General features: G+C 51.7%; 1 protein-coding gene across 1 annotated transcript in view; it reads left to right on the plus strand.

Annotated features, from left to right (window-relative positions):
• The window catches only part of VRK3 (vaccinia related kinase 3), a 33503-nt gene continuing 13983 nt past the window's right edge, over window positions 1–19520 (plus strand). The window contains exons 1-8 of the mRNA XM_011966063.1: window positions 1–15; window positions 1662–1869; window positions 3269–3589; window positions 10164–10228; window positions 13167–13233; window positions 15445–15529; window positions 15796–15901; window positions 17730–17822. Of these exons, the coding sequence (XP_011821453.1) occupies window positions 1–15; window positions 1662–1869; window positions 3269–3589; window positions 10164–10228; window positions 13167–13233; window positions 15445–15529; window positions 15796–15901; window positions 17730–17822 (960 nt within the window). The remainder of the gene's footprint in view (window positions 16–1661; window positions 1870–3268; window positions 3590–10163; window positions 10229–13166; window positions 13234–15444; window positions 15530–15795; window positions 15902–17729; window positions 17823–19520) is intronic.

Consider the following 19520-nt stretch of genomic DNA (forward strand, 5'->3'; position numbering starts at 1 on the left):
ATGCTGGCTGAGTTAGTCAGTGTCAACTAAAAAGAAAGGACATGTTTCTTAAGCTCCTCTTAAATCTGGGGCTCCTCAGTGGGCGAACTACAGCAGAAGTAATTGTTCCACTGAGAAAATTGGTGGAGACATTTGTCAGCCTTGGTGGTGGGTAAAAAAAGGAGGAATGTCTTCTTTGATAATTCCTTTTTTTTTTTTTTTTTGAGACAGTCTTACTCTGTCACCCAGGCTAGAGTGCAGTGGTGTAATCTTGGCTCAGTGCAACCTCCACCTCCCATGTTCAAGTGATTCTCTTGCCTCAGCTTCTCAAGTAGCTGAGTTTACAGGCACCTGCCACCACACCCAGCTAATTTTTATATTTTTAGTAGAGACAGGGTTTCACCATGTTGGACAGGCTGGCCTCAACTCCTGACCTCAGGCGATCCACCCGCCCCAGCCTCCCAAAGTGCTGGGATTATAGGCAGAGCCACCACACCCAGCTTTCTATGAGAATTCCTAATCAAGAATTTACATTCTCACCAGTTTGGAGCCAGAATTCACACTGATCTGTGTGGTCCCCCAAAATGCAAGCTGAACATTTAACTTGAAGTGGTGAGATGTGGGTACCACTCCCTGCCTGATATAAACAAATCTTCTCTTGGAAAACGTCCTTTAAAGACAAACCTTAGGGAATTACCACAGGTCAGTGTCCAAGGAACATAAGCACCCATCTCTGTTGATTTACAAAGACACCTGGAAATAAGCTAGCCTGAGAGTCAACAGAAACAGCAAACTACAGAATCAGACCTGCCAAGACCACAGACCTTAGAATTAATAGATGAGGATGTTTACAAAACATGCTTAATACATTTAAATAAATAAAACAACAAATTGAAAGTGTAATGAAGGAATAGGTTAAAGTTGCACAGGCAAATAAGGAACCAAATAAAAACTCTAATGATTATATGTGTATATATGTATATGTATGTGTCTATATATGTGTATATACGTACGTGTATATATATACACAATCGTGTGTGTGTGTGTGTGTGTGTGTATAAATATGTGTGTGTGTGTGTGTATATAATCGTTGTAATCAGAACCTCAGTGGGTGGTTAAAACAGCAGACTAGACATAGCTGAAGGGAGAATTAGTTAACCAGAAGATAAATTTTAAGAAATTACATGGAAGAGGCTGGGCATGGTGGCTCATGCCTGTAATCCCAACACTTTGGAAGACTGAGGCTGGTGGATCACTTGAGGTCAGGAGTTCAAGATCAGTCTGGCCAACATGGTGAAACCCTGTCTCTACTAAAACTATAAAAATTAGCTGAATGTGTTGATGCATGCCTGTAATCCCAGCTACTTGGGATGCTGAGGCAGGAGAATTGCTTGAACCCAGGAGGCAGAGGTTGCAATGAGCCAGGATCATACCACTGCACTCCAGCCTGGGCAACAGAGTGAGACTCCATCTCAAATGTACGTACATATAAAGAAATTATGTAGAAAGGACACAGAGTGGCAAAGTGCTAGAAGATACAGGAGAGGCTAGGACCTAAGAAGGTGAGAACAACTAAGAGGAACAGTTTACTTAGATATTTATGTGATAGAAGAAGCAAGAATTGGTGTTGAGGGCCAAAGAGAAGAGCATAGCTGAATATAACCTCAGGGCTTCCAGTCCAGTGGAGCCTGCAAAGGGGCCTTTGTAACTCCAGTCTGCGTTTTGTCTGCCTTTCTTTAGGCTCAAAGAGAGGGCTGAACTCCAGTTTTGAAACCTCTCCTAAGAAAGTGAAGTGGTCCAGCACCGTCACCTCTCCCCGATTGTCCCTCTTCTCAGATGGTGACAGTTCTGAGTCTGAAGATACTCTGAGTTCCTCTGAGAGATCCAAAGGTAAGAGTTAAGGTCCATCTGGCCTGACTCTAAGTGGAGCAAAGTTGGGTTGTCTAATGATCTTTGGGACAAAACTGCCACAGTCCTGGCTCACGCATTGTCCATCTCTGCCTGTTCTCTGACTCCAGCTTCCCATCTCCCCCTCCAGACTGCCTCTGAATGGCCCCAGATGGGTCTTTATGGCACCCAGAGCTGCCCCGGCCCCTCCCTGCACACAGCCTCCTACTGTTCCTAGTGCCTTCAGACCAAGCTCTTCAGTCTGGCATCTGTGTGGCCTGGTTCCTGCTTTCGCCCTCAACACAGTCTTTCCCCAGAAAACACTTTTGGGGATTAACCTTGGTCTTTGCTAAGCCTGTTCCCTCAGCCCAGGACACTCTCACCTTCCGTCTTGGCCTTGTGTACTGCCACGCAGCCAGTCTGGTCTCTAGGAAGCTTCTCTTGAGTGCCGTAGGCTCGCATCCAGACCTCCTCATCGTCCACCAGAGCCTCTTTCCAGCCTCTTTATCTGGCACCCCCCATGCCTGCTGCAGCCTTCATTGGAGCGCATGTCACTGTAGGCTCCACGGGCCTTTCTGCCTCACTTTCTGGACTGGGGGCCCTTTGCGGGCAAGGACCCAGCACAACTTGTGTATATTCCCTGTGCCCAGCCAGTGCCCAGGACACGGGAGGCCTGAGGACTGTGTTCCTTCTGTTCGCTGGGCCCCTGGATCCGAAGCCATAGCCGCAGTGGCAGTGTGAGGTGTCCCCTTTGCTCCTCATTATCCTCTGTGCCTGGAGGCCTCTTGCCATTACTTGCCTTTAGGGGATGGTGGGTGGGAGGAACGGAGTAAACGATGTCTTTTCCTGTGTCCAGATCTGTCTGCCACCACACCCGCCCCATTCTCTTGCCAGTCTAGGAACCCTTCCAGGGCAGGGCTTTGGTCTAACAAATTTTTTGGCCCCTTTCTATCTCAGGACTGAGTCCTTTTTCAGGATGTTTTTGCGTAAATGTCTAGAATGTCCTTTTTTCCCTGGCAAACTTCTACTCATCCAACAAGACCCAACTCTAACTAATCCCTTCCTCCAGGAAGCTTACCCTGACTTCTCCAGGCAGGATCTCGTTCTCTTTTGGGCCCTAATATCTGTCTGTGCTGCCCTGTCTCAGACCCGCATCTGACTGGCTGTGTCTAGTGTAGACTTGCCCACCAAACTGGGCACTCCTGAGGGAAGGATGCAGGTCTGACTCCTATCTTGTACCCCAGTGTCATCACTCAAAGGCCTGACTCATAGAAGGTCCAAGGAAGTGTTTGTTGAATGAACGAATTCATAAAGGAACAGTAGTTTGCATACTGTTTCACTCCCCATCCAACTTTTCTCTCCTGGATGGTGCTTTTGCTTTATTCTTACCATCCTCCTGCAGGGTCCGGGAGCAGACCCTCAACCCCCAAAAGCAGCCCTCAGAAGACCAGGAAGAGCCCTCAGAAGACCAGGCAGAGCCCTCAGACACTGAAGCGGAGCCCTCAGAAGACCAGCTGCAGCCCTCAGAAGACCAAGCAGAGCCCTCAGAAGACCAGCTGCAGCCCTCAGACGCTGAAGCGGAGCCCTCAGACACTGAAGCGGAGCCGGGTGACCACCTCACTTGAAGCTTTGCCCACAGGGACAGTGCTGACAGACAAGAGTGGGCGACAGTGGAAGCTGAAGTTCCTCCAGACCAGGGACGACCAGGGCATTCTCTATGAAGGTACGCTCTGTCCATGGGCGGCCGGGGACTGGGTCGTCTCAGCACCAGGACAGTGGGAGGGGACCCCTTCCTGAGAATGGGAATGGAAGCCATGTCCCTAGCTGCAGACCTGCCGCTAGGCAGCTTTCTCTTAGACCTAGGACTCTGCGCCTACCCACCTGCAGGGCCGGGCAACAGTGGGAATGAGTGCGGCAGGCTGGAGTAAGGCAGTTGGGCGTGGTGGGGACTGCGGCCAGTTGCAAGGCATGTGCCCTGTGTGAAGTGTGCCCCTTCTCAGCCCGCCTGCTGTTGGCATGTGGGAGGCCCAGGGGCTGCATGCTAAGGATGATTGTTTTCTGGCCTGTGTGCAGAGAGAGGATGGATCCCCACCTAAGATTTGGTTGAAACGTCAAGGTTGATGATGTCACACACACACCAACAAGATAGGAGAGATTTATTGCTTATATAATGGGGGGCTCTGCGGAGAGCAGGCAGGCCTCCCACGCAGATCTGAGATGCCTTGAGAGTGAGGAAAGGAGACTGGCCAGGTGTTTCATTGTAGTTGGGGGTGGGGCTGGGCTGAGGGTTCCGCCACACAGGCCAACACCACGCATGGTTTGAGTCTTGTGGATGCAGACCCCAAAGGAGGGAGCACTCAGGCTTGCTCATCCGCTTGCCCAGGTGTGGAATGGAAGGGGAGGAGGGAGGCATGAGGCTGAAAAACCCAGACTCTGTTACAATGAGGAAAATAATTATGGCAGTAGTGTTAGTATTAACTCTACTAAATATTGAGTGCTTCTGCAAGGCCAGGCCTGTTCTGAGCACTTTACATGGGTTTTTCTTTTCCTTTCTTTTCGGAGCTTTTTAATTGAGATAAAACTCACATAAAAGTTATTCTTTTATTGGCTGGGCGCGGTGGCTCACACCTGTAATCCCAGCACTTTGGGAGGCCGAGGTGGGCGGATCACAAGGTCAGGAGATAGAGACCATCCTGGCTAACACGGTGAAACCCCATCTCCACTAAAAATACGAAAATTAGCTGGGCGTAGTGGCAGGCACCTGTAGTCCCAGCTACTTGGGAGGCTGAGGCGGGAGAATGGTGTGACGAGGGAGGTGGAGCTTGCAGTGAGCCGAGGTTGCACCCCTGCACTCCATCCTGGGTGAGAGAGCGAGACTATGTCTCAAAAAAAAAAAGACGTTATTGAGCAAGACTCCGTCTCAAAAAAAAAGTTATTCTTTTATTATTATTTTATTTAATTAATTAATTAATTTTTTTTTTTTTTGAGAGAGTCTTGCTCTGTCGCCCAGACTGGAGTACAGTGGCGCGATCTTAGCTCATTACAACCTCCACCTCCTGGGTTCAAGCAATTCTCCTGCTTCAGCCTTTCGAGTAGCTGAGATTACAAGCACGTGTCATCACACCTGGCTAAATTTTTTTTTTTCTTTGTATTTTTGGTAGAGACAGGGTGTTACCATGTTGGCCAGGCTGATCTTGAACTGCTGACCTCAAGTGATCCACCTGCCTCGGCCTCCCAAAGTGCTGAGAATACAGGCATAAGTTACCACAAAAATTCATTCTTTTAAAGGGTGCAACTGAGTGGCCTTCAGGATATTCACAGTGTTGTGCCACCATCATCACTATTTAATCCCAGGACATTTCTGTCACCCCAAAAAGAAACCCAGTACCTTTGAGGCATCACTCCCATTCCTCTCTCCTCCCATCCACTGTTAGCCACTAACCGCCTTTCTCCCTCTGTGGATTTGCCCCTTCTGGGTGTTCACAGAAGTGGAGTCCTGCACCGTGTGGCCTCTTGTGTCTGGCATCCCTCACTCAGCAGCATGTGCCCAAGTTGCATCCGTGCTGTGGCGCGTTACTGCCACAGTCCTTTTACAACTGCGTGATATTCCACGGTATGGGAGCACCCCGTGTGGCTTCGCCACTCAGCAGCTGATGGGCGTTTGGGTTGTTTCCACTGTGGGCTGTTAGGAGTAACGCTGCCGTGAATATTTGCTTACAAGTTATTTGATGGACAGAGGTCTGCTACATTCTCACCACAGCCTTAGGGTATCAGTGCTATCCCTATCCTGATTTTATACGTGAAGAACATGGATCCCAGAGGTGTCAATTATTAGCTAGGCTCTGGGCTCCAGAATCTTCCAGGTTTTCTAGGAAAAGCTTGAAACCTGGATTTCGATAGGAAATCTTTGATTTGGAAGTACCCACTGGCCAGACAAGCATGTGGGCAATTTTGAACCTTCCATTGGCCATCCCTGCCTTGGAGTATGGGCGGGCGGGCAGGACAGCTGGTGTTTCAGACAGCCCCGAATCTGAGTCCTGACTTGGCTCCAACAGGCTGAGGGAGCCCCAGCGAACCGCTCAGGCACTCTATGCCTTGATATCCCCCACTGGAAAAGTGAGATGAAGCCTTGCCCCCTGTCTCCTTGGGCTGTTGGCTCAAATGATGATAGGAGATGGAGGCCAGGCACTTGGAAAACTGTACAGGGTCGTTCCGAGGCAGAGGTAGGCAGTGTTAATAACAGGGACAGATAGGCAGGGCCAGGAAAGGTGACGGAGAGGGGAAAGAGTGTGACCAAGACCAAGCAGGAGCAAGAGAAAGAGGGCCGTGGCTAACACCTAGGGAGCACTCGCCTGTGCCAGCACTTTTATTTTTAAGAGATGGAGTCTTGCTCCATCACCCAGGCTGGAGTGCGGTTGTGCAGTCACGGCTCACTGCAGCCTCAACCTCCCAGGCTCAAGCAATCTTCCTGCCTCAGCCTCCTAAAGTGCTGGGATTACGGGCAGGATCCCATGCCAGACACTTTGGGAACTCTCTGTGTCTTACCCATGTAATGCTGCCAGCCACACTGTGAGATAGGCACCCGTATTACCCATCCTACAGCTGGGGCACAGAGGGGAAGCTACTTGTCCAAAGGCACACAGCCTGGAAGTTGTAGAGCTGGGATTTGAACGCAGGCACTCTGGCTTCTCCCAAGAACGGGAGAGAAAGCAGAAGGAGAGGTTGGGGAGAAAGAGCGAGAAGGCATCTGGATGAGAAGGAATGAGGGACCGAGGAGCACAGAGCGAGGAGAAAGGGAGAGGGATGAAAACCAATCGTGAGAAGGAGATTGAGGGGAGAGGGCAGAGCGGGGAGAAGGCAGGAGGGCGGGGAAGGAAGAGGGAGAAGGAGAGGAAAACACACTGGGCCAGGAGCTCCTGAGAGAAGAAACCACACTTGCCCTCCCCGGAAACCCACAGTGAAAGCACAGGAAGGGGCTACTCTGGGCCAGTGTGGTTTCAGTTTTGCCTTTTATGACTCGGGTTGTTTGATAAAAATAGCAAACCCCAGCGCCCAACCTGCCTGAGTCATCCATTCCTTCAGCAGTCCCTTTATTTATTTATTTTTTAAAGTAGAGGTGATCTCACTATGTTGGCCAGGCTGATCTCAAACTCTTGGCCTCATGCCATCCTCCTGCCTCAGCCTCCCGAAGTGCTGGGATTACAGGCGTGAGCACTGCACCCGGCGGCTCAGTGGATCCTTAAGCAGCACCTACCGTGTGCCTGGCCGCGGTGCCGTCACAGACACTGTGCAGGGGGAGCGGGGCTGGTGAAGACCCTGCTGATGCAGAGCTTGCATTTGGGTCACACCACCATCGGGTGGCATCGCCCCAGAGCACATCGCCCTTTTCTTCTGCCAGTTTGCACCAGTCGAGAAGAGGTGGTGGAGTTGTATGTCCCGTAGCTTAATGCAATAATGATAAAACAAGAACAAGCTGAATCGTTACAGTTATTCGAGCAGTGGACGCTTTTATCCCACTCTGCGCCATGCTCTAAGCACTTGATTAACCCTTATCTCTCTGTCCAGTACTGAATTATAATGTCATACTCCTGGGCCTCCCCGGAGCTGTGTGGGGGAGCCACCATCTGTCGTCAGTCACATGAGTCCCTGCAGCTGCTCACTGCGGCGTGCTGGGGAGAGCTGTCCATGAGCAGCAGCTCAGGGTCAGGCACATGCTGCCCTCCACAGCCTCTGCCTTCACGGATGGAAGGTGGGGCTTGTGTTAGCTTCCTGTGGCCGCTGTAACAAGTTACCACGGTGAGTGGTTTAACACAGCACATGCTTATTCTCCTGCAGCTCTGGAGGCCAGCAGTCCAGAATCACTGGGTACGGAGTTTAGGTGTTGGCTCTGTCGGTTCCTTCTGGAGGCCGGAAAGGAGAAGTCAGTCAGGGTCCCCAGCAGGGCCTCGGGAGGTAGAAGGCATGGGGCACCCTGGAGCTCAGCAATGGGCTGGGCTGCCTCTGTTGGCCACTTGTCGCTTGACCTTTCAAATGACAGCGTGACCCTGTGCCTCAGTTTCCTCATCTGCAAAGGGGAGGTGGTAATGCTACTGCCCTCACAGGGCTGTAGTCAGGAGAGTGAAATGAGTAGAGTGATGCCGGGAAAATAGCCAGCGCCGTGTACATGCTCCCTGGTGTTAGGGTCAGGATGAGTCCCAGAACAGTGCTCCTGCTCTAAGTTCAGGACCGGCTGACTTTGGCAAGGGGAGGCGCTCACCTGCCTGCCTGGCAGGCCCAAGTCTTCATTTGGCACACGTAGAGTTTTTCCATGTGTCAGGTTTCTGTCAAGCAGAAACCCGGATCTGCCACCCCAGATCACAGAGTCTAGAGCCCTGGGCTTGTGGCCCGTCTCCGTTGGGGCCCTTGGCCAAGCCCTTTTTCCCTTCTGGCCTCCCTTGACTCCCTCTACATTGGAAATTGCCCAGCTAGCTTTCCAGGCTGTTGGCAGCAGGACCAGTTAAAAAAGTTAAAGAGAAAAGCTTTCTATAATCTGCAAAGCAGTGCAGGAAAATTATATCAAATTGCCAGCTTTTCCTGCCTGCCTCTGAGTGCCAGGCATGTATGCATTGTCATTGACCTCATGGTGCCTCTGAGAGACAGGTACTGTTCCTGTGCCTGGGTTCCAGACAGGGGCGGATGCTTGGTCATGATGTCACGGCCTGCTCCAGCATGATCCCCCCCAGTGCTCTCCCCACAGCTGGAAAAGACCTGTCTTTCTCCAAGATGTGGGTCCTGCATAAGTCTCTCTCTCTTCCCTTGGGCTCAGAGCACCCTTGGCGTTGGACGTGTAGAGCTGGCTCCCAACCCTGCTGCAGCTGGAGCTTCTTGAGGGCAAGGACGGCTTCTTGGTTACTTTGTCACCCCCCGCCGTCCTTCAGCCCAGTGTCTGAGATGATACCAGCCTCGATGGTGAAGGGAGGGTGGGAGCGATGAGAGCAGAGGAAGGAGGGACACCAGCATGAGTCAGGGTGCGTGGGCAACAGTAGCTTAGCTCACGGGCTTTGGGATTAGGGAGACCCAGGTCGAGCCAGCTCTGCCACTCCCCAGCTGCGGAGCCCTGGTGTTATGGGGATGTTTTAAAGCTGTCACCTGTGGAGCAATCCTGACACGCCAGGCTCCGTGCTGGGCTCTGGGCTGAGTGGGTTCACCGTGCAGTGTGCGTGCAGGGGGACGCAGACTCTTGCTGCACACATCGCTGGTGCCGCTCTTACTCCTGCCTGTCTGTTGAGTCCTTGCAGCCAGTCTCCGGGTAGGCCTTATTGCTCCGATCTTCCAGACATGCAAATGGAGGCCCAAAGTCACACGGAGAGTGGAGGGAGGAGCTGGGATTTGAACCCTGGCCAGCCTGGCGTTTCTTGGCCTCTCTCCTCTTCTCGTCTGTCAGATGGGACGATGCATGTGAAGCCCACACTTAGCACAGGGCCGGAGACGTGGTGGGGTCTGTAAATGAACAGTAAGGGCTCCTGGAGCAGGCTCTGTCGAGGAACAAGCAGACAGGGTGCTTATGGGGAGCTGCCTCAGGAATCAGAACCCAGGGAGGGGTAAGGAAGCAGGCGGGGCAGAGCGGGAGGCGGCGCTGTGATGCAGCCCAGTGATGGCCCCAGACGACCCTGCGGGGCTCTGGAGCAGAAGTGGTCCTTCAGCGTGGGTCCGTGTTGGGCCAGGAGAGGCTGGGCCTTTATGTCCACCTTAATCATTGGACCTGGGTCACCCTGGGATGTGGCCTTGGATGAGGTCACTCTGCACTAGGACGCCCCTAATTCCCCAGCCACAGGCTGTGACAGTACGTGGGAACTGTCCACCAGGAAGCTCCTCAGAGGCTCAGTGCCCAGGGCTGTTACTGGGGAGCTCATGTGACCCCCTCTGTCTGACATGTATCCGCATTCCAGGTTCCCCAGGGGAAAGAAGGCGTTGCACAGAAACCACAGTGATTGCACAAGCAGTTTAGGCTCAGCGAGCCCCAATCACTTAGGGGATTCTGGGAGCCCTGCCAGAATCCAGGCTCCCAGATCTTGCCAGGAGAGCCGCCTCAAGCCTGCTGCATTAACCCTTCCTGCGCAGCTGGATAGTGACAGAGAGAAAGAGGAAAAGGAAGCTTATTTAAAACTAGGAAGCCGCAGGTCGTGAGAGCCAAGAGTGCGCTTGACCTTGTCGGAACCAGGGCACCAGAGCCGCTCCTCATTGCTGGGAAGTTTGGGGACGATGACCCTGACCTTCCCTGCGGTTATAACCTCGCTCCCTTGTTTGTTCCCCCATAGCTGCACCCACCTCCGCCCTCGCCTGTGACTCAGAACTCCAGAAGCAAAAGTTCTCGCTCAAACTGGTAAGTGACCCTGCAGGTGGGGGGCAGCTTGGAGGGGAGGGACTTTCACAAACACATCCTTGACTTCTGAGCCCCTCGCTGGGAGAACTCGATTGGGGACCAGGGTCCCCACCTGCAAGGAGCAATGAATCCGTGGGCAGGGCAGGCACCCAGTTGTCCATCATCCCGGGGTGTTAGAAACCGACAGTTGGATCCACCCGAGTCTGGCTCTGATGCTCCCCGGCTGTGTGACCTGGGCAAGCCCATCCCCCTCAGAACTCAGTTTCCTCATCCATGAAATGGAGCCACTGATACCCACAGGGTGTGGCCCACCTGCCCCCTACCACCGGCCTCGCAGTGTGCACATATCGAGCACCTACTGTGTATCACCGTGCTGGGTGTGGGGTCCAACAGAGAACCCATCAGATGGGGTCCCCGTGCTGAGGATTCAGTGAAATCACACATCAGGGGCCAAGCATGAGTTTCAGCTGTCGGACATGTGCGCTCGAGGGTGGGGCCAAAAGGAAACAAAGAGAAAGGGAGAGTGGCCACGAGGGTGAGTCTTGCCTTCCACACAGAGGAGGTGCCTAACAGAAGGGCATCGTCATGGTTCATAACCCCGCCATCATCCCTGGGTGCTGGGATTACGGGTGACTTTTATTTTCTTTTTGTTTATCCAAATTGTCTCCCACCCCAGAAAACCAGGGACAGCTGGGTGGGTTGCCCTCCCTCCGCCCTAGATGGAGACCATGAGAGTGGGTCAGAGCGTGGGCTGTAGAGCTGGGCTCACTAGTGATGGGTAGCACCTGCTTTGAGAGCCTGGCATGGCCTGAACCAGGCTGTGTTTCACAAGCACTGCTTCATTGAATCCTCCCAGCGGGGCAGCTACCGTGTCCCATTTAATGCTTCTCTGCGTGGTTCAGGTGTGCCTGGCACAGTACGCACCCCATCAACCTGAGCTGTTCCTGTTATTACTACTGTAATTACGCTCATCATCCTAGAAATACAGCCTTGCTCTCTGTTCGTGCATCTAATCTCATCAGCATTTCCTGAGGCTCAAAACTCGGGGATGAAGAGTTGGCCCCAGGCCCAGCCCTGGAGAAGCTCCCAGTCTGGCGGGGGCCGTGCCATGTCCCAGTCCCATCAGGAAGAGGGATGGACTGGAAGGGGAGCACAGGGCACCCGTCTGACCAGAGGACATTCACCCTCCCATCCACTGGGAAGGCAGCTCTGTTCTGAAGCATTCGAAAGATCGGGGTTGAATGCCCAGTGGTGTTCATCCATCGATTTATTCATTCATTCACCAAGCCTTTCCTGCAGCCTCCTGTGAACTGAGTGCTGGGGACTTCTGCAGAGATGGGTCAGACCCGATTGCTGCCCTGAAGGAGCTGCCCCCTTGGGAGAGTGGGGCAGGCATGAATACACCACGTGAGATTGCTCAGGGCCTACATGGCTGTGCCTATGTCGCTCGTGTCAGTCACTATGGGCTTCGCCGGCATCGTGGGGAGGACTCCAGGACGCAAAAAGGGAAAAGGAAGGACAAGAAGAGGAGGAGCTGGGGCAGGGAGCTAGGCTCACTAATGACCAGTAGCAGCACCTGCTTATTGAGAACCTATTATGTGACAGTCCCTGGGCTGAGTGTCACAAGCATCATGTCATTTAATTCTTTTGGGTTTTTGTTTGTTTTGAGACAGAGTCTCTCTCTGTTGCCCAGGCTGGAGTGCAGCAGTGCAATCAAGGCTCACTCAGCCTCGGTCTGCTAGGTTCAAGTGATCCTTCCACTTCAGCCTCCCAAGTAGCTGGGACCACAGGCATGCACCACCACGTCCAGCTGATTTTTTTTTTTTTTTTTTTTTGATAGAGATGAGGTCTCCCTGTGTTGCCCAGGTTGGTCTGGAACTCCTGGGCTCAAGTGATCCTCCCACCTTCACCTCCGAAAGTGCTGGGATTACAGGGGTGAGCCACCTGTGCCCAGCCGACTCTGTACTCTTAAGAACCCAGCTGCACGAGTTGTGTTTTAATTAAAATATTTGGTGGTGCTGTTGTTTTTGTTTGTTTGTTTGTTTGAGACAGAGTCTCACTCTGTCACCCAGGCTGAAGGTACGATCTTGGCTCACTGCAATCTGCACCTCCCAGGTTCAAGCAATTCTCCTGCCTCAGCCTCCCGAGTAACTGGGATTACAGGCACGCACCACCGCGCCTGGCTAATTTTTGTATTTTTAGTGGAAGCAGGGTTTCACCATGTTGGCGAGGCTGATCTAGAACTCCTAACCTCAAGTGATCCATCAGCTGCCTTGGCCTCCCAAAGTGCTGGGATTACAGGCTTGAGCCACCCTACCTGGCCATTGGTGTCATTTTTAACAAATACCCAATATTAATAGTGGCTTAAGCAAGATGATATTTTTATTGCTTTTTCACTTAAAATCAGGGGCAGTTTTCCAGAGCTGATATGATGATTTTATAAACAAGGGGCCCTGTTTCCTTCTGTCTTTTTGCACCAACATTTTCAACGCATAACCTGCATCTCTTGGGCTGTAGTGGCTGCTTCAGCTTCCACCATCACATCTGCATTGCAGCCAGCTGGAACAGAAGAGGAAAGGAAAGCTCTTTAAGGGCATCACCTGGAAGTTGCCCACGTTTCTTCTGCTCACATCCTCATTGGCCAAAACTTGGTCATGTGGTCGTTCCTCACTGCAAAGGAGGCTGGGAAACGTAGTTTTTAAACTGAACGCCACATTCTAGGGAACACTGTGGCTCTTAGAAAAGAAACCTGGGTACCGGGAGGTAGCTCGCAGTCTCTGATGTGTGTTTGTGTGTAGTACCTGAGGAATCTGGCTCTGATGTGGGGACTCGATGAGGAACCTCATCATCGAGGGAGTACTAAATTGCCAGTGGGAACTGGGGGCCCTTGTCTGAGACTTCAGTGTGACAGCCTTCTGCCTCTCCTGTCCCCCACCAGGATGCCAAGGATGGGCGCTTGTTCAATGAGCAGAACTTCTTCCAGCGGGCCGCCAAGCCTCTGCAAGGTACCTGGCAGGGAACTGGGCAAGGAGGGGAGAGTGAGGGGGACGCCAACGTGGTCACAGCCCCTGGCTTCTACCTGCTGGCGTGAGAAGGGTGGGTTTAGATTATAGGCCCAGGTTTGCTTCCATCTGTGCCCATAACCTGACTCCTGTCACCCTTCAGGCCTCAGTGTGTGTTGTGGCTGGCTCACACCAGCTCTTGGAAGCCAAGTATTACGTTTTCAGGCTGGGTGTGGGTTGACGCCTATAATCCCAGCACTTTGGGAGGCTGAGGTGGGCAGATCACTTGAGCTCAGGGGTTTGAGACCAGCCTGGGCAATATGTCAAAACCTTATCGCTACTGAAAATATAAAAATTAGCCGGGTGTAGTGGCACGCGCCTGTGATTCCAGCTACTCAAGAGGCTGAGGTGGGAGGATTGCTTGAGCTTGGGAGGTGGAGGTTGCAGTGAGCTGTGATTGTGCCACCGCACTCCAGCCTGGGCAACAGAGCCAGACCCTGTCTCAAAAAAAAAAAAATTAAATTTTCAGGAAGATGGCAAGCTGGTAGTTACATATAGCTAGTATTAGCAATTAAATTATATAGACCGGGCGTGTTGGCTCACGCCTGTAATCCTAGCACTTTGGGAGGCTGAGGTGGGTGGATCACCTGAGATCAGGAGTTCGAGAGCAGCCTGGCCAACGTGGTGAAACCCCATCTCTACTAAAAATACAAAAATTAGCCAGGCTTGGTGGCATGTGCCTGTAATCTTAGCTACATGGGAGGCTGAGGCGGGAGAGTCACTCGAACCTGGGAGGTGGAGGTTGCAGTGAGCTGAGATCATGCCACTTCACTCCAGCCTGGGCGGTAGAGTGATACTCAGTCTCAAAAAATATATAAAATAAATAAATTAGATAATCTTACAAATATATTCAAAACAAAGGTAATGAACCCTCAGAAATTCATCACTTTCTAATTATTTCCCTACATGTCCTGTGATCTCTGCCAGTGAGGTTGTGTGCACTGTTGTCTCTGTGTGGAAAGAATGCCGCATGGCGGCTGCCGCTGTGCGTCTCCCCGACCCACCTCCAGTCATGTCATGTTGGTAACTTGGAGTTAGCCATAGCAGGAGTATTTACACTGCAGAAATTAGCAAATGCAGCCGGGTGTGCTGGCTCACGCCTGTAATCCCCACACTTCGGGAGGCCGAGGTGGGTAGATCACCTAAGGTCAGGAGTTGAAGACCAGCCTGGCCAACATGGCAAAACATCTCTACTGAAAATACAAAAAAAGGGCTGAGCGTGGTGGCTCACGCCTGTAATCCCAGCACTTTGGGAGGCCAAAGTGGGCAGATCATGAGATTAGGAGATCGAGACCATCCTGGCCAACATGGTGAAACCCTGTCTCTACTGAAAATACAAAAATTAGTTGGGCGTGGTGGCACGTGCCTGTGATCCCAGCTACTCAGGAGACTGAGGCAGGAGAATCGCTTGAACCTGGGAGGTGGAGGTTGCTGTGAGCCGAGATCACACCACAGCACTCCAGCCTGGCGACAGAGCAAGACTGCATCTCAAAAAAATAAATAATAAATAAGATTAGCCAGGTCTGGTGGCAGACACCTGCAATCCCAGGTACTCAGGAGGCTGAGGCAGAAGAATCGCTTAAAACCAGGAGGCAGAGGTTGCAGTAAGCCAAGATTGCGCTGTTGCACTCCAGCCAGGGCAATGTAGTGAAACTTCGTCTTAAAAAAAAAAAGAAAAAAGAAATTAGCAAATGCTACCCATCAGGACTGACTTCCCTGGACAGCCAGCTGTTAAACTAGCGTCAGCTGCCATTGGTTCTGGTCCACCCTGCTGACATCTGGAAGACAGGCAGAGGCACATTCTGGTGATGTCATGGCTAGATTAGACACGTGTTGATCTTGTTAGCTCTGTGTGTGAATTCGGAAGTAACCCTGTCATTATCCCATCTCTGCACTCCAGATTTGTATACGCTTCCTCCAGAACCACCATGTTCACCCCATCACCTACAGACCTGATCACAGACGTTCATGGGTCACCCATGCCTGCCCCATCACCAGCCGCTTCCCACAGTCACCCACCCACAATGTTGTCATCTCCGACAAGGAGACTCAGAGGCGGTCTGGGCACTCTGTGCTTCTGCTCTGAGAACTGGCTGTTATTGCCATGGGCTTGGGACTGGCTGTGTTCTAACCTCAAGCCCCTGTTTTCCACAGTCAACAAGTGGAAGAAGCTGTACTCGACCCCACAACTGGCCATCCCTACCTGCATGGGTTTCGGTGTTCACCAGGACAAATACAGGTGAGCTGCTCTACTCACTGGTTGCCTCACTGGCCCCTTTCCTCCTCTTCCTGTCGTGAGTCCAGGCATGGCTGGGACCCCGAAGCTGTGGGCCAGTTCTTCCTACCTTCTCGTAGTTTTGACCCAGTTTGCTGCCCAGCCAGTCAGAACCTTTCATCTCACCTGGGACCAGGGCCTTGCAGCCCCCGCCACAGTCCATCCTGGGCAGCCAGTTCTCCTCTCTCCCCTGTTCATCGCCCACCTCCTGGGGTGCTTGTGTCTTCCAGGTTCTTGGTGTTACCCAGCCTGGGGAGGAGCCTTCAGTCGGCCCTGGATGTCAGCCCAGAGCATGTGCTGTCAGAGAGGTCTGTGCTGCAGGTGGCCTGCCGGCTGGTGCGTACCCGGAAGTTGCTGAGCTGCTGCGTCAGGGAGGGCGCGTCAGATCCTAGTTTAGCAGGCTCTTCAGTCATTGACACATCCGGCCCCCACCTCCCTCCGCCGCACACTAGGGGTTGGCTCACTGACATGGCAGGCGGTTAGAGCCAGGATGTTGGGGGGTCAGTCCTGTGGAGGGCCCTTGGGGGGCCATGAGCATTGGAGGAAGGAGCCCCAGCCTCAAACTGAAGGCTTAGATTAGGCTTCCTGGTGGAGGGTGTTTCTAAGCCAAGACTCAGGATGAATGGAAATAGCGAGGTGCTGGGTGGAAGAGGCAGAGGATAGATGAGAGGATGCTTCGGCCAAGGATACAGCTGGAGCAAGGCTTATGTGGAATAGAGAGCATATGGCATTTGTTCATTAATTCATTCATTCATCCTCATTAAATATTAATCAGTCACTTGCTGGGTGCCAGATGCTGTCCCAGGGCTGGGTGCAGAGCAGGGAGCAGCACAAACATGGTTTCTGTGTCTTGGAGCTCACAGTGTAGTGGGAGGGGCCAATAGTAAATCAAACAGTTGCACAAACTATGAGGAGTGCTCTGAGTAGAAGCGGCCCCTGCTGTGATGGAGAATAAGAGGGCCCAGTTTGCATCGCTGGAGGGATGGACATACCAAGGGAGCGACATGCTGAGTCCTAAGGTCTTTATGTTCAGTGTCTGCACTATGGCCCTGCAGTGGGGAGAGATGGAGTTGGTGTGGACAGGTCAGCAATGACCACATCACAAAGGGCCTTGCACAGCAGGCCGAGGGGCTGGGATCTGTCTTGAGGGCACTGGAGAGCCACAAGAGTGCTGGGATTAGGGGAGGGCAGGGTCAGCTCTGGATACAGAAAGGCCCTCAGGGGCCATGTGGGGAGGGACTGGAATGGGGAGAAGAATCTGAGTGAGGGTCCATTTGGAGAGGACAAGGCTGAGGAGGGTCCCGGGCCCTGGGGATGGAGAGTCTATAGAAGGAGAACGAGCAGAACTTTGGCCCTGGGGTCAAAGAATGTTGGGGATATGATTGGAATGTAGCTGATACTCGGGCAGCAGACACAGTTGAAGAGTTGGCCTGGTGCAGCAGCTCACGCTGGTAATCCCAGCACTTTGGGAGGACGAGGCAGGTGGATCACTTGAGCTCAGGAGTTCAAGACCAGCCTGGGCAACATGGCAAAATGCCCTCTCTAATAAAACTAGAAAAAATTAGCCGGGTGTGGTGGTGCGCACCTGTAGTCCCAGTTACTTGTGAGGCTGAGGTGGGAGGATCACCTGAGCTTGGGAAATCAAGGCTACAGTGAGCAGTGATTGCACTACTGCACTACAGCCTGGGCAACAGGAATGAGACCCTGTCTCAAAAATATGTATATATACACACACCAAAAAAAAGTCTGGAGCTCAGTGGGACAGCTGGAGCTGGAGATCAAGATATAAATTGCTTAACAAGATTGATTTCTGCTCTCTAGGACAGGTGAGAAGTGCTCTTTTGATATTCACAGGTACTGAGTCATTTTTGCAGACAGACACTAACCCCTTCTCCCTCTCCTGAGTTTGCCATCAGCTAAGAGAGAAATATAGGAAGCCACGCATTAGCTCAACTGGTGAGCTCCCTGACAGCCTGATTAGAGGCATGCTCAATGTGCTATCACAGCGGGCTCCTCATGCTGCCCCAGATTTAGTCAGGTTTAACCCCCAGTCACAGTGCCAGACGACCCCAGGCCTTAATAGTGGGGCTCCCTGCCCCAGTCTGCACCAGAGGCTGTGTTAGTCTTACTGCTTGTGCAGACACTGGCTTGCTTCTTCCCCCAGCTGGATGCCCTGGAGTTCCTCCATGAGAATGAGTATGTTCATGGAAATGTGACAGCTGAAAATATCTTTGTGGATCCAGAGGACCGGAGTCAGGTAAGAGCCAGCTCCTGCCTACTCCGGAAGATCTCTGGGCTCAGGTTCCCATCTGTCTCCAAACCTCTATTTATTTCACAGTGCTTTATTACAGACAAAGGATTGTTGTCCATCATATATAAAGAGCTCCTTCAAATAAATAAGAAGTAACTTAGGAAAATGGGCAAAGGATAAGAAAAGCAATTCTTAAAACACGAAATCACAGGCTAACTAAATAATATGAAAAGATATGGCCAGGCGCGGTGGGTCATGCCTGTAATCCCAGCACTTTGGGAGGCCAAGGCAGGCAGATCACGAGGTCAGGAGATCGAGACCATCCTGGCTAACACGGTAAAACTCCATCTGTACTAAAAATATAAAAAATTAGCCAGGCGTCGTGGTGGGCGCCTATAGTCCCAGCTACTCAGGAGGCTGAGGCAGGAGAATGGCATGAACCCGGCAGGCGAAGGTTGCAGTGAGCCAAGATCGCACCACTGCACTTCAGCCTGGGCGACACAGCGAGACTCTGTCTAAAAAAAAAAAAAAAAAAAGAAAAGATATTCAACCTCCTTAGTAATCATAGAGATGTAACTTAAAACAAGATGCTATTTTTTCCCTCTGAACAAAATTAAGAATGATTTTGAACTTGAATGATTAAGAATTAAGAACAAAATTAAGATTTGAAGCCAGCTGTCCCGTCTCTGGGTGCATGCTTCTCACTGCTCGTTGTCAGGCAGACTTGTTCCTCCTGGTGAGAAAATCGCCACCAGCAGATTAGGCTTAAATCCCCAAAGCTCAGCAGCCCCGGCAGAAACAGACCTAAACTGCATGGACTGAGAAGTCGGGGGAGACTATCCCAGATGAAAATCCTGGAACTAAGCATTAGGAATCTTCAGAAAAACAACTGGCAGGGTGTGCATGTGTCTGTGTGTGTGTGTGTGTGTAGAGATTTATTACAAGGAATTGGTCATTGATAATGGAAGCTAAGCAGTCCTGAGATCTTCAGTTTGCAATCTGGAGACCTAGGAGAGCCAATGATGTGAGTTTCAGTTTAAAGGCCAGCAGGCTTGAGACCCAGAAAGAGGGGTTGCTTCAGTTCCAGTCCAAAGACAAGAAAAGACCAATGTTCTAGCTCAAGCAGTCAGGGAAGAGGGGCTTCTGGTTACTTAGCTTTTTATTCTGTTCACATCTTGAGTTGATCGAATGAGACCCACCCACATTAGGGAGAATAATCTGCCTTACTCAGTCTACAAACCCCAATGTTCGTCTCTTTCACAACACCCTCATAGACACTCCCAGAATAGGGTTTGGCCAAATGTCTGGGAACCCCATGGCCCAGTCAAGTTGCCACATAAAAATGGCCATCCTGGCCAGGCCCAGTGTCTCACCCCTCTAATTCCAGCACTTTGGGAGGCCAAAGTGGGAGGATCGTTTGAGCCCAGGTGTTCGAGACCAGCCTGAGAAACATAGGGAACCTCGTCTCTACAAAATAAAAAATAACAACCTATCCAGGTGTAGTGGCACACACCTGTGGTTCCAGCTACTCGGGAAGCTGAGGTAGAAGGATCACCTGAGCCCAGGAGATTGAGGCTGCAGTGAACCATGATCATGCCACTGCACTCCAACCTGCATGACCGAGCGAGACCCTGTCTCAAAACTTAAAAAAAAAAATATATATATATAGCAGCATTCAGAATAGATGAAGTAGTACTCTTCAGT

Source organism: Mandrillus leucophaeus, unplaced genomic scaffold, assembly GCF_000951045.1.
Source record: "Mandrillus leucophaeus isolate KB7577 unplaced genomic scaffold, Mleu.le_1.0 Scaffold74, whole genome shotgun sequence".
NCBI classification, from domain to species: Eukaryota; Metazoa; Chordata; class Mammalia; order Primates; family Cercopithecidae; genus Mandrillus; species Mandrillus leucophaeus.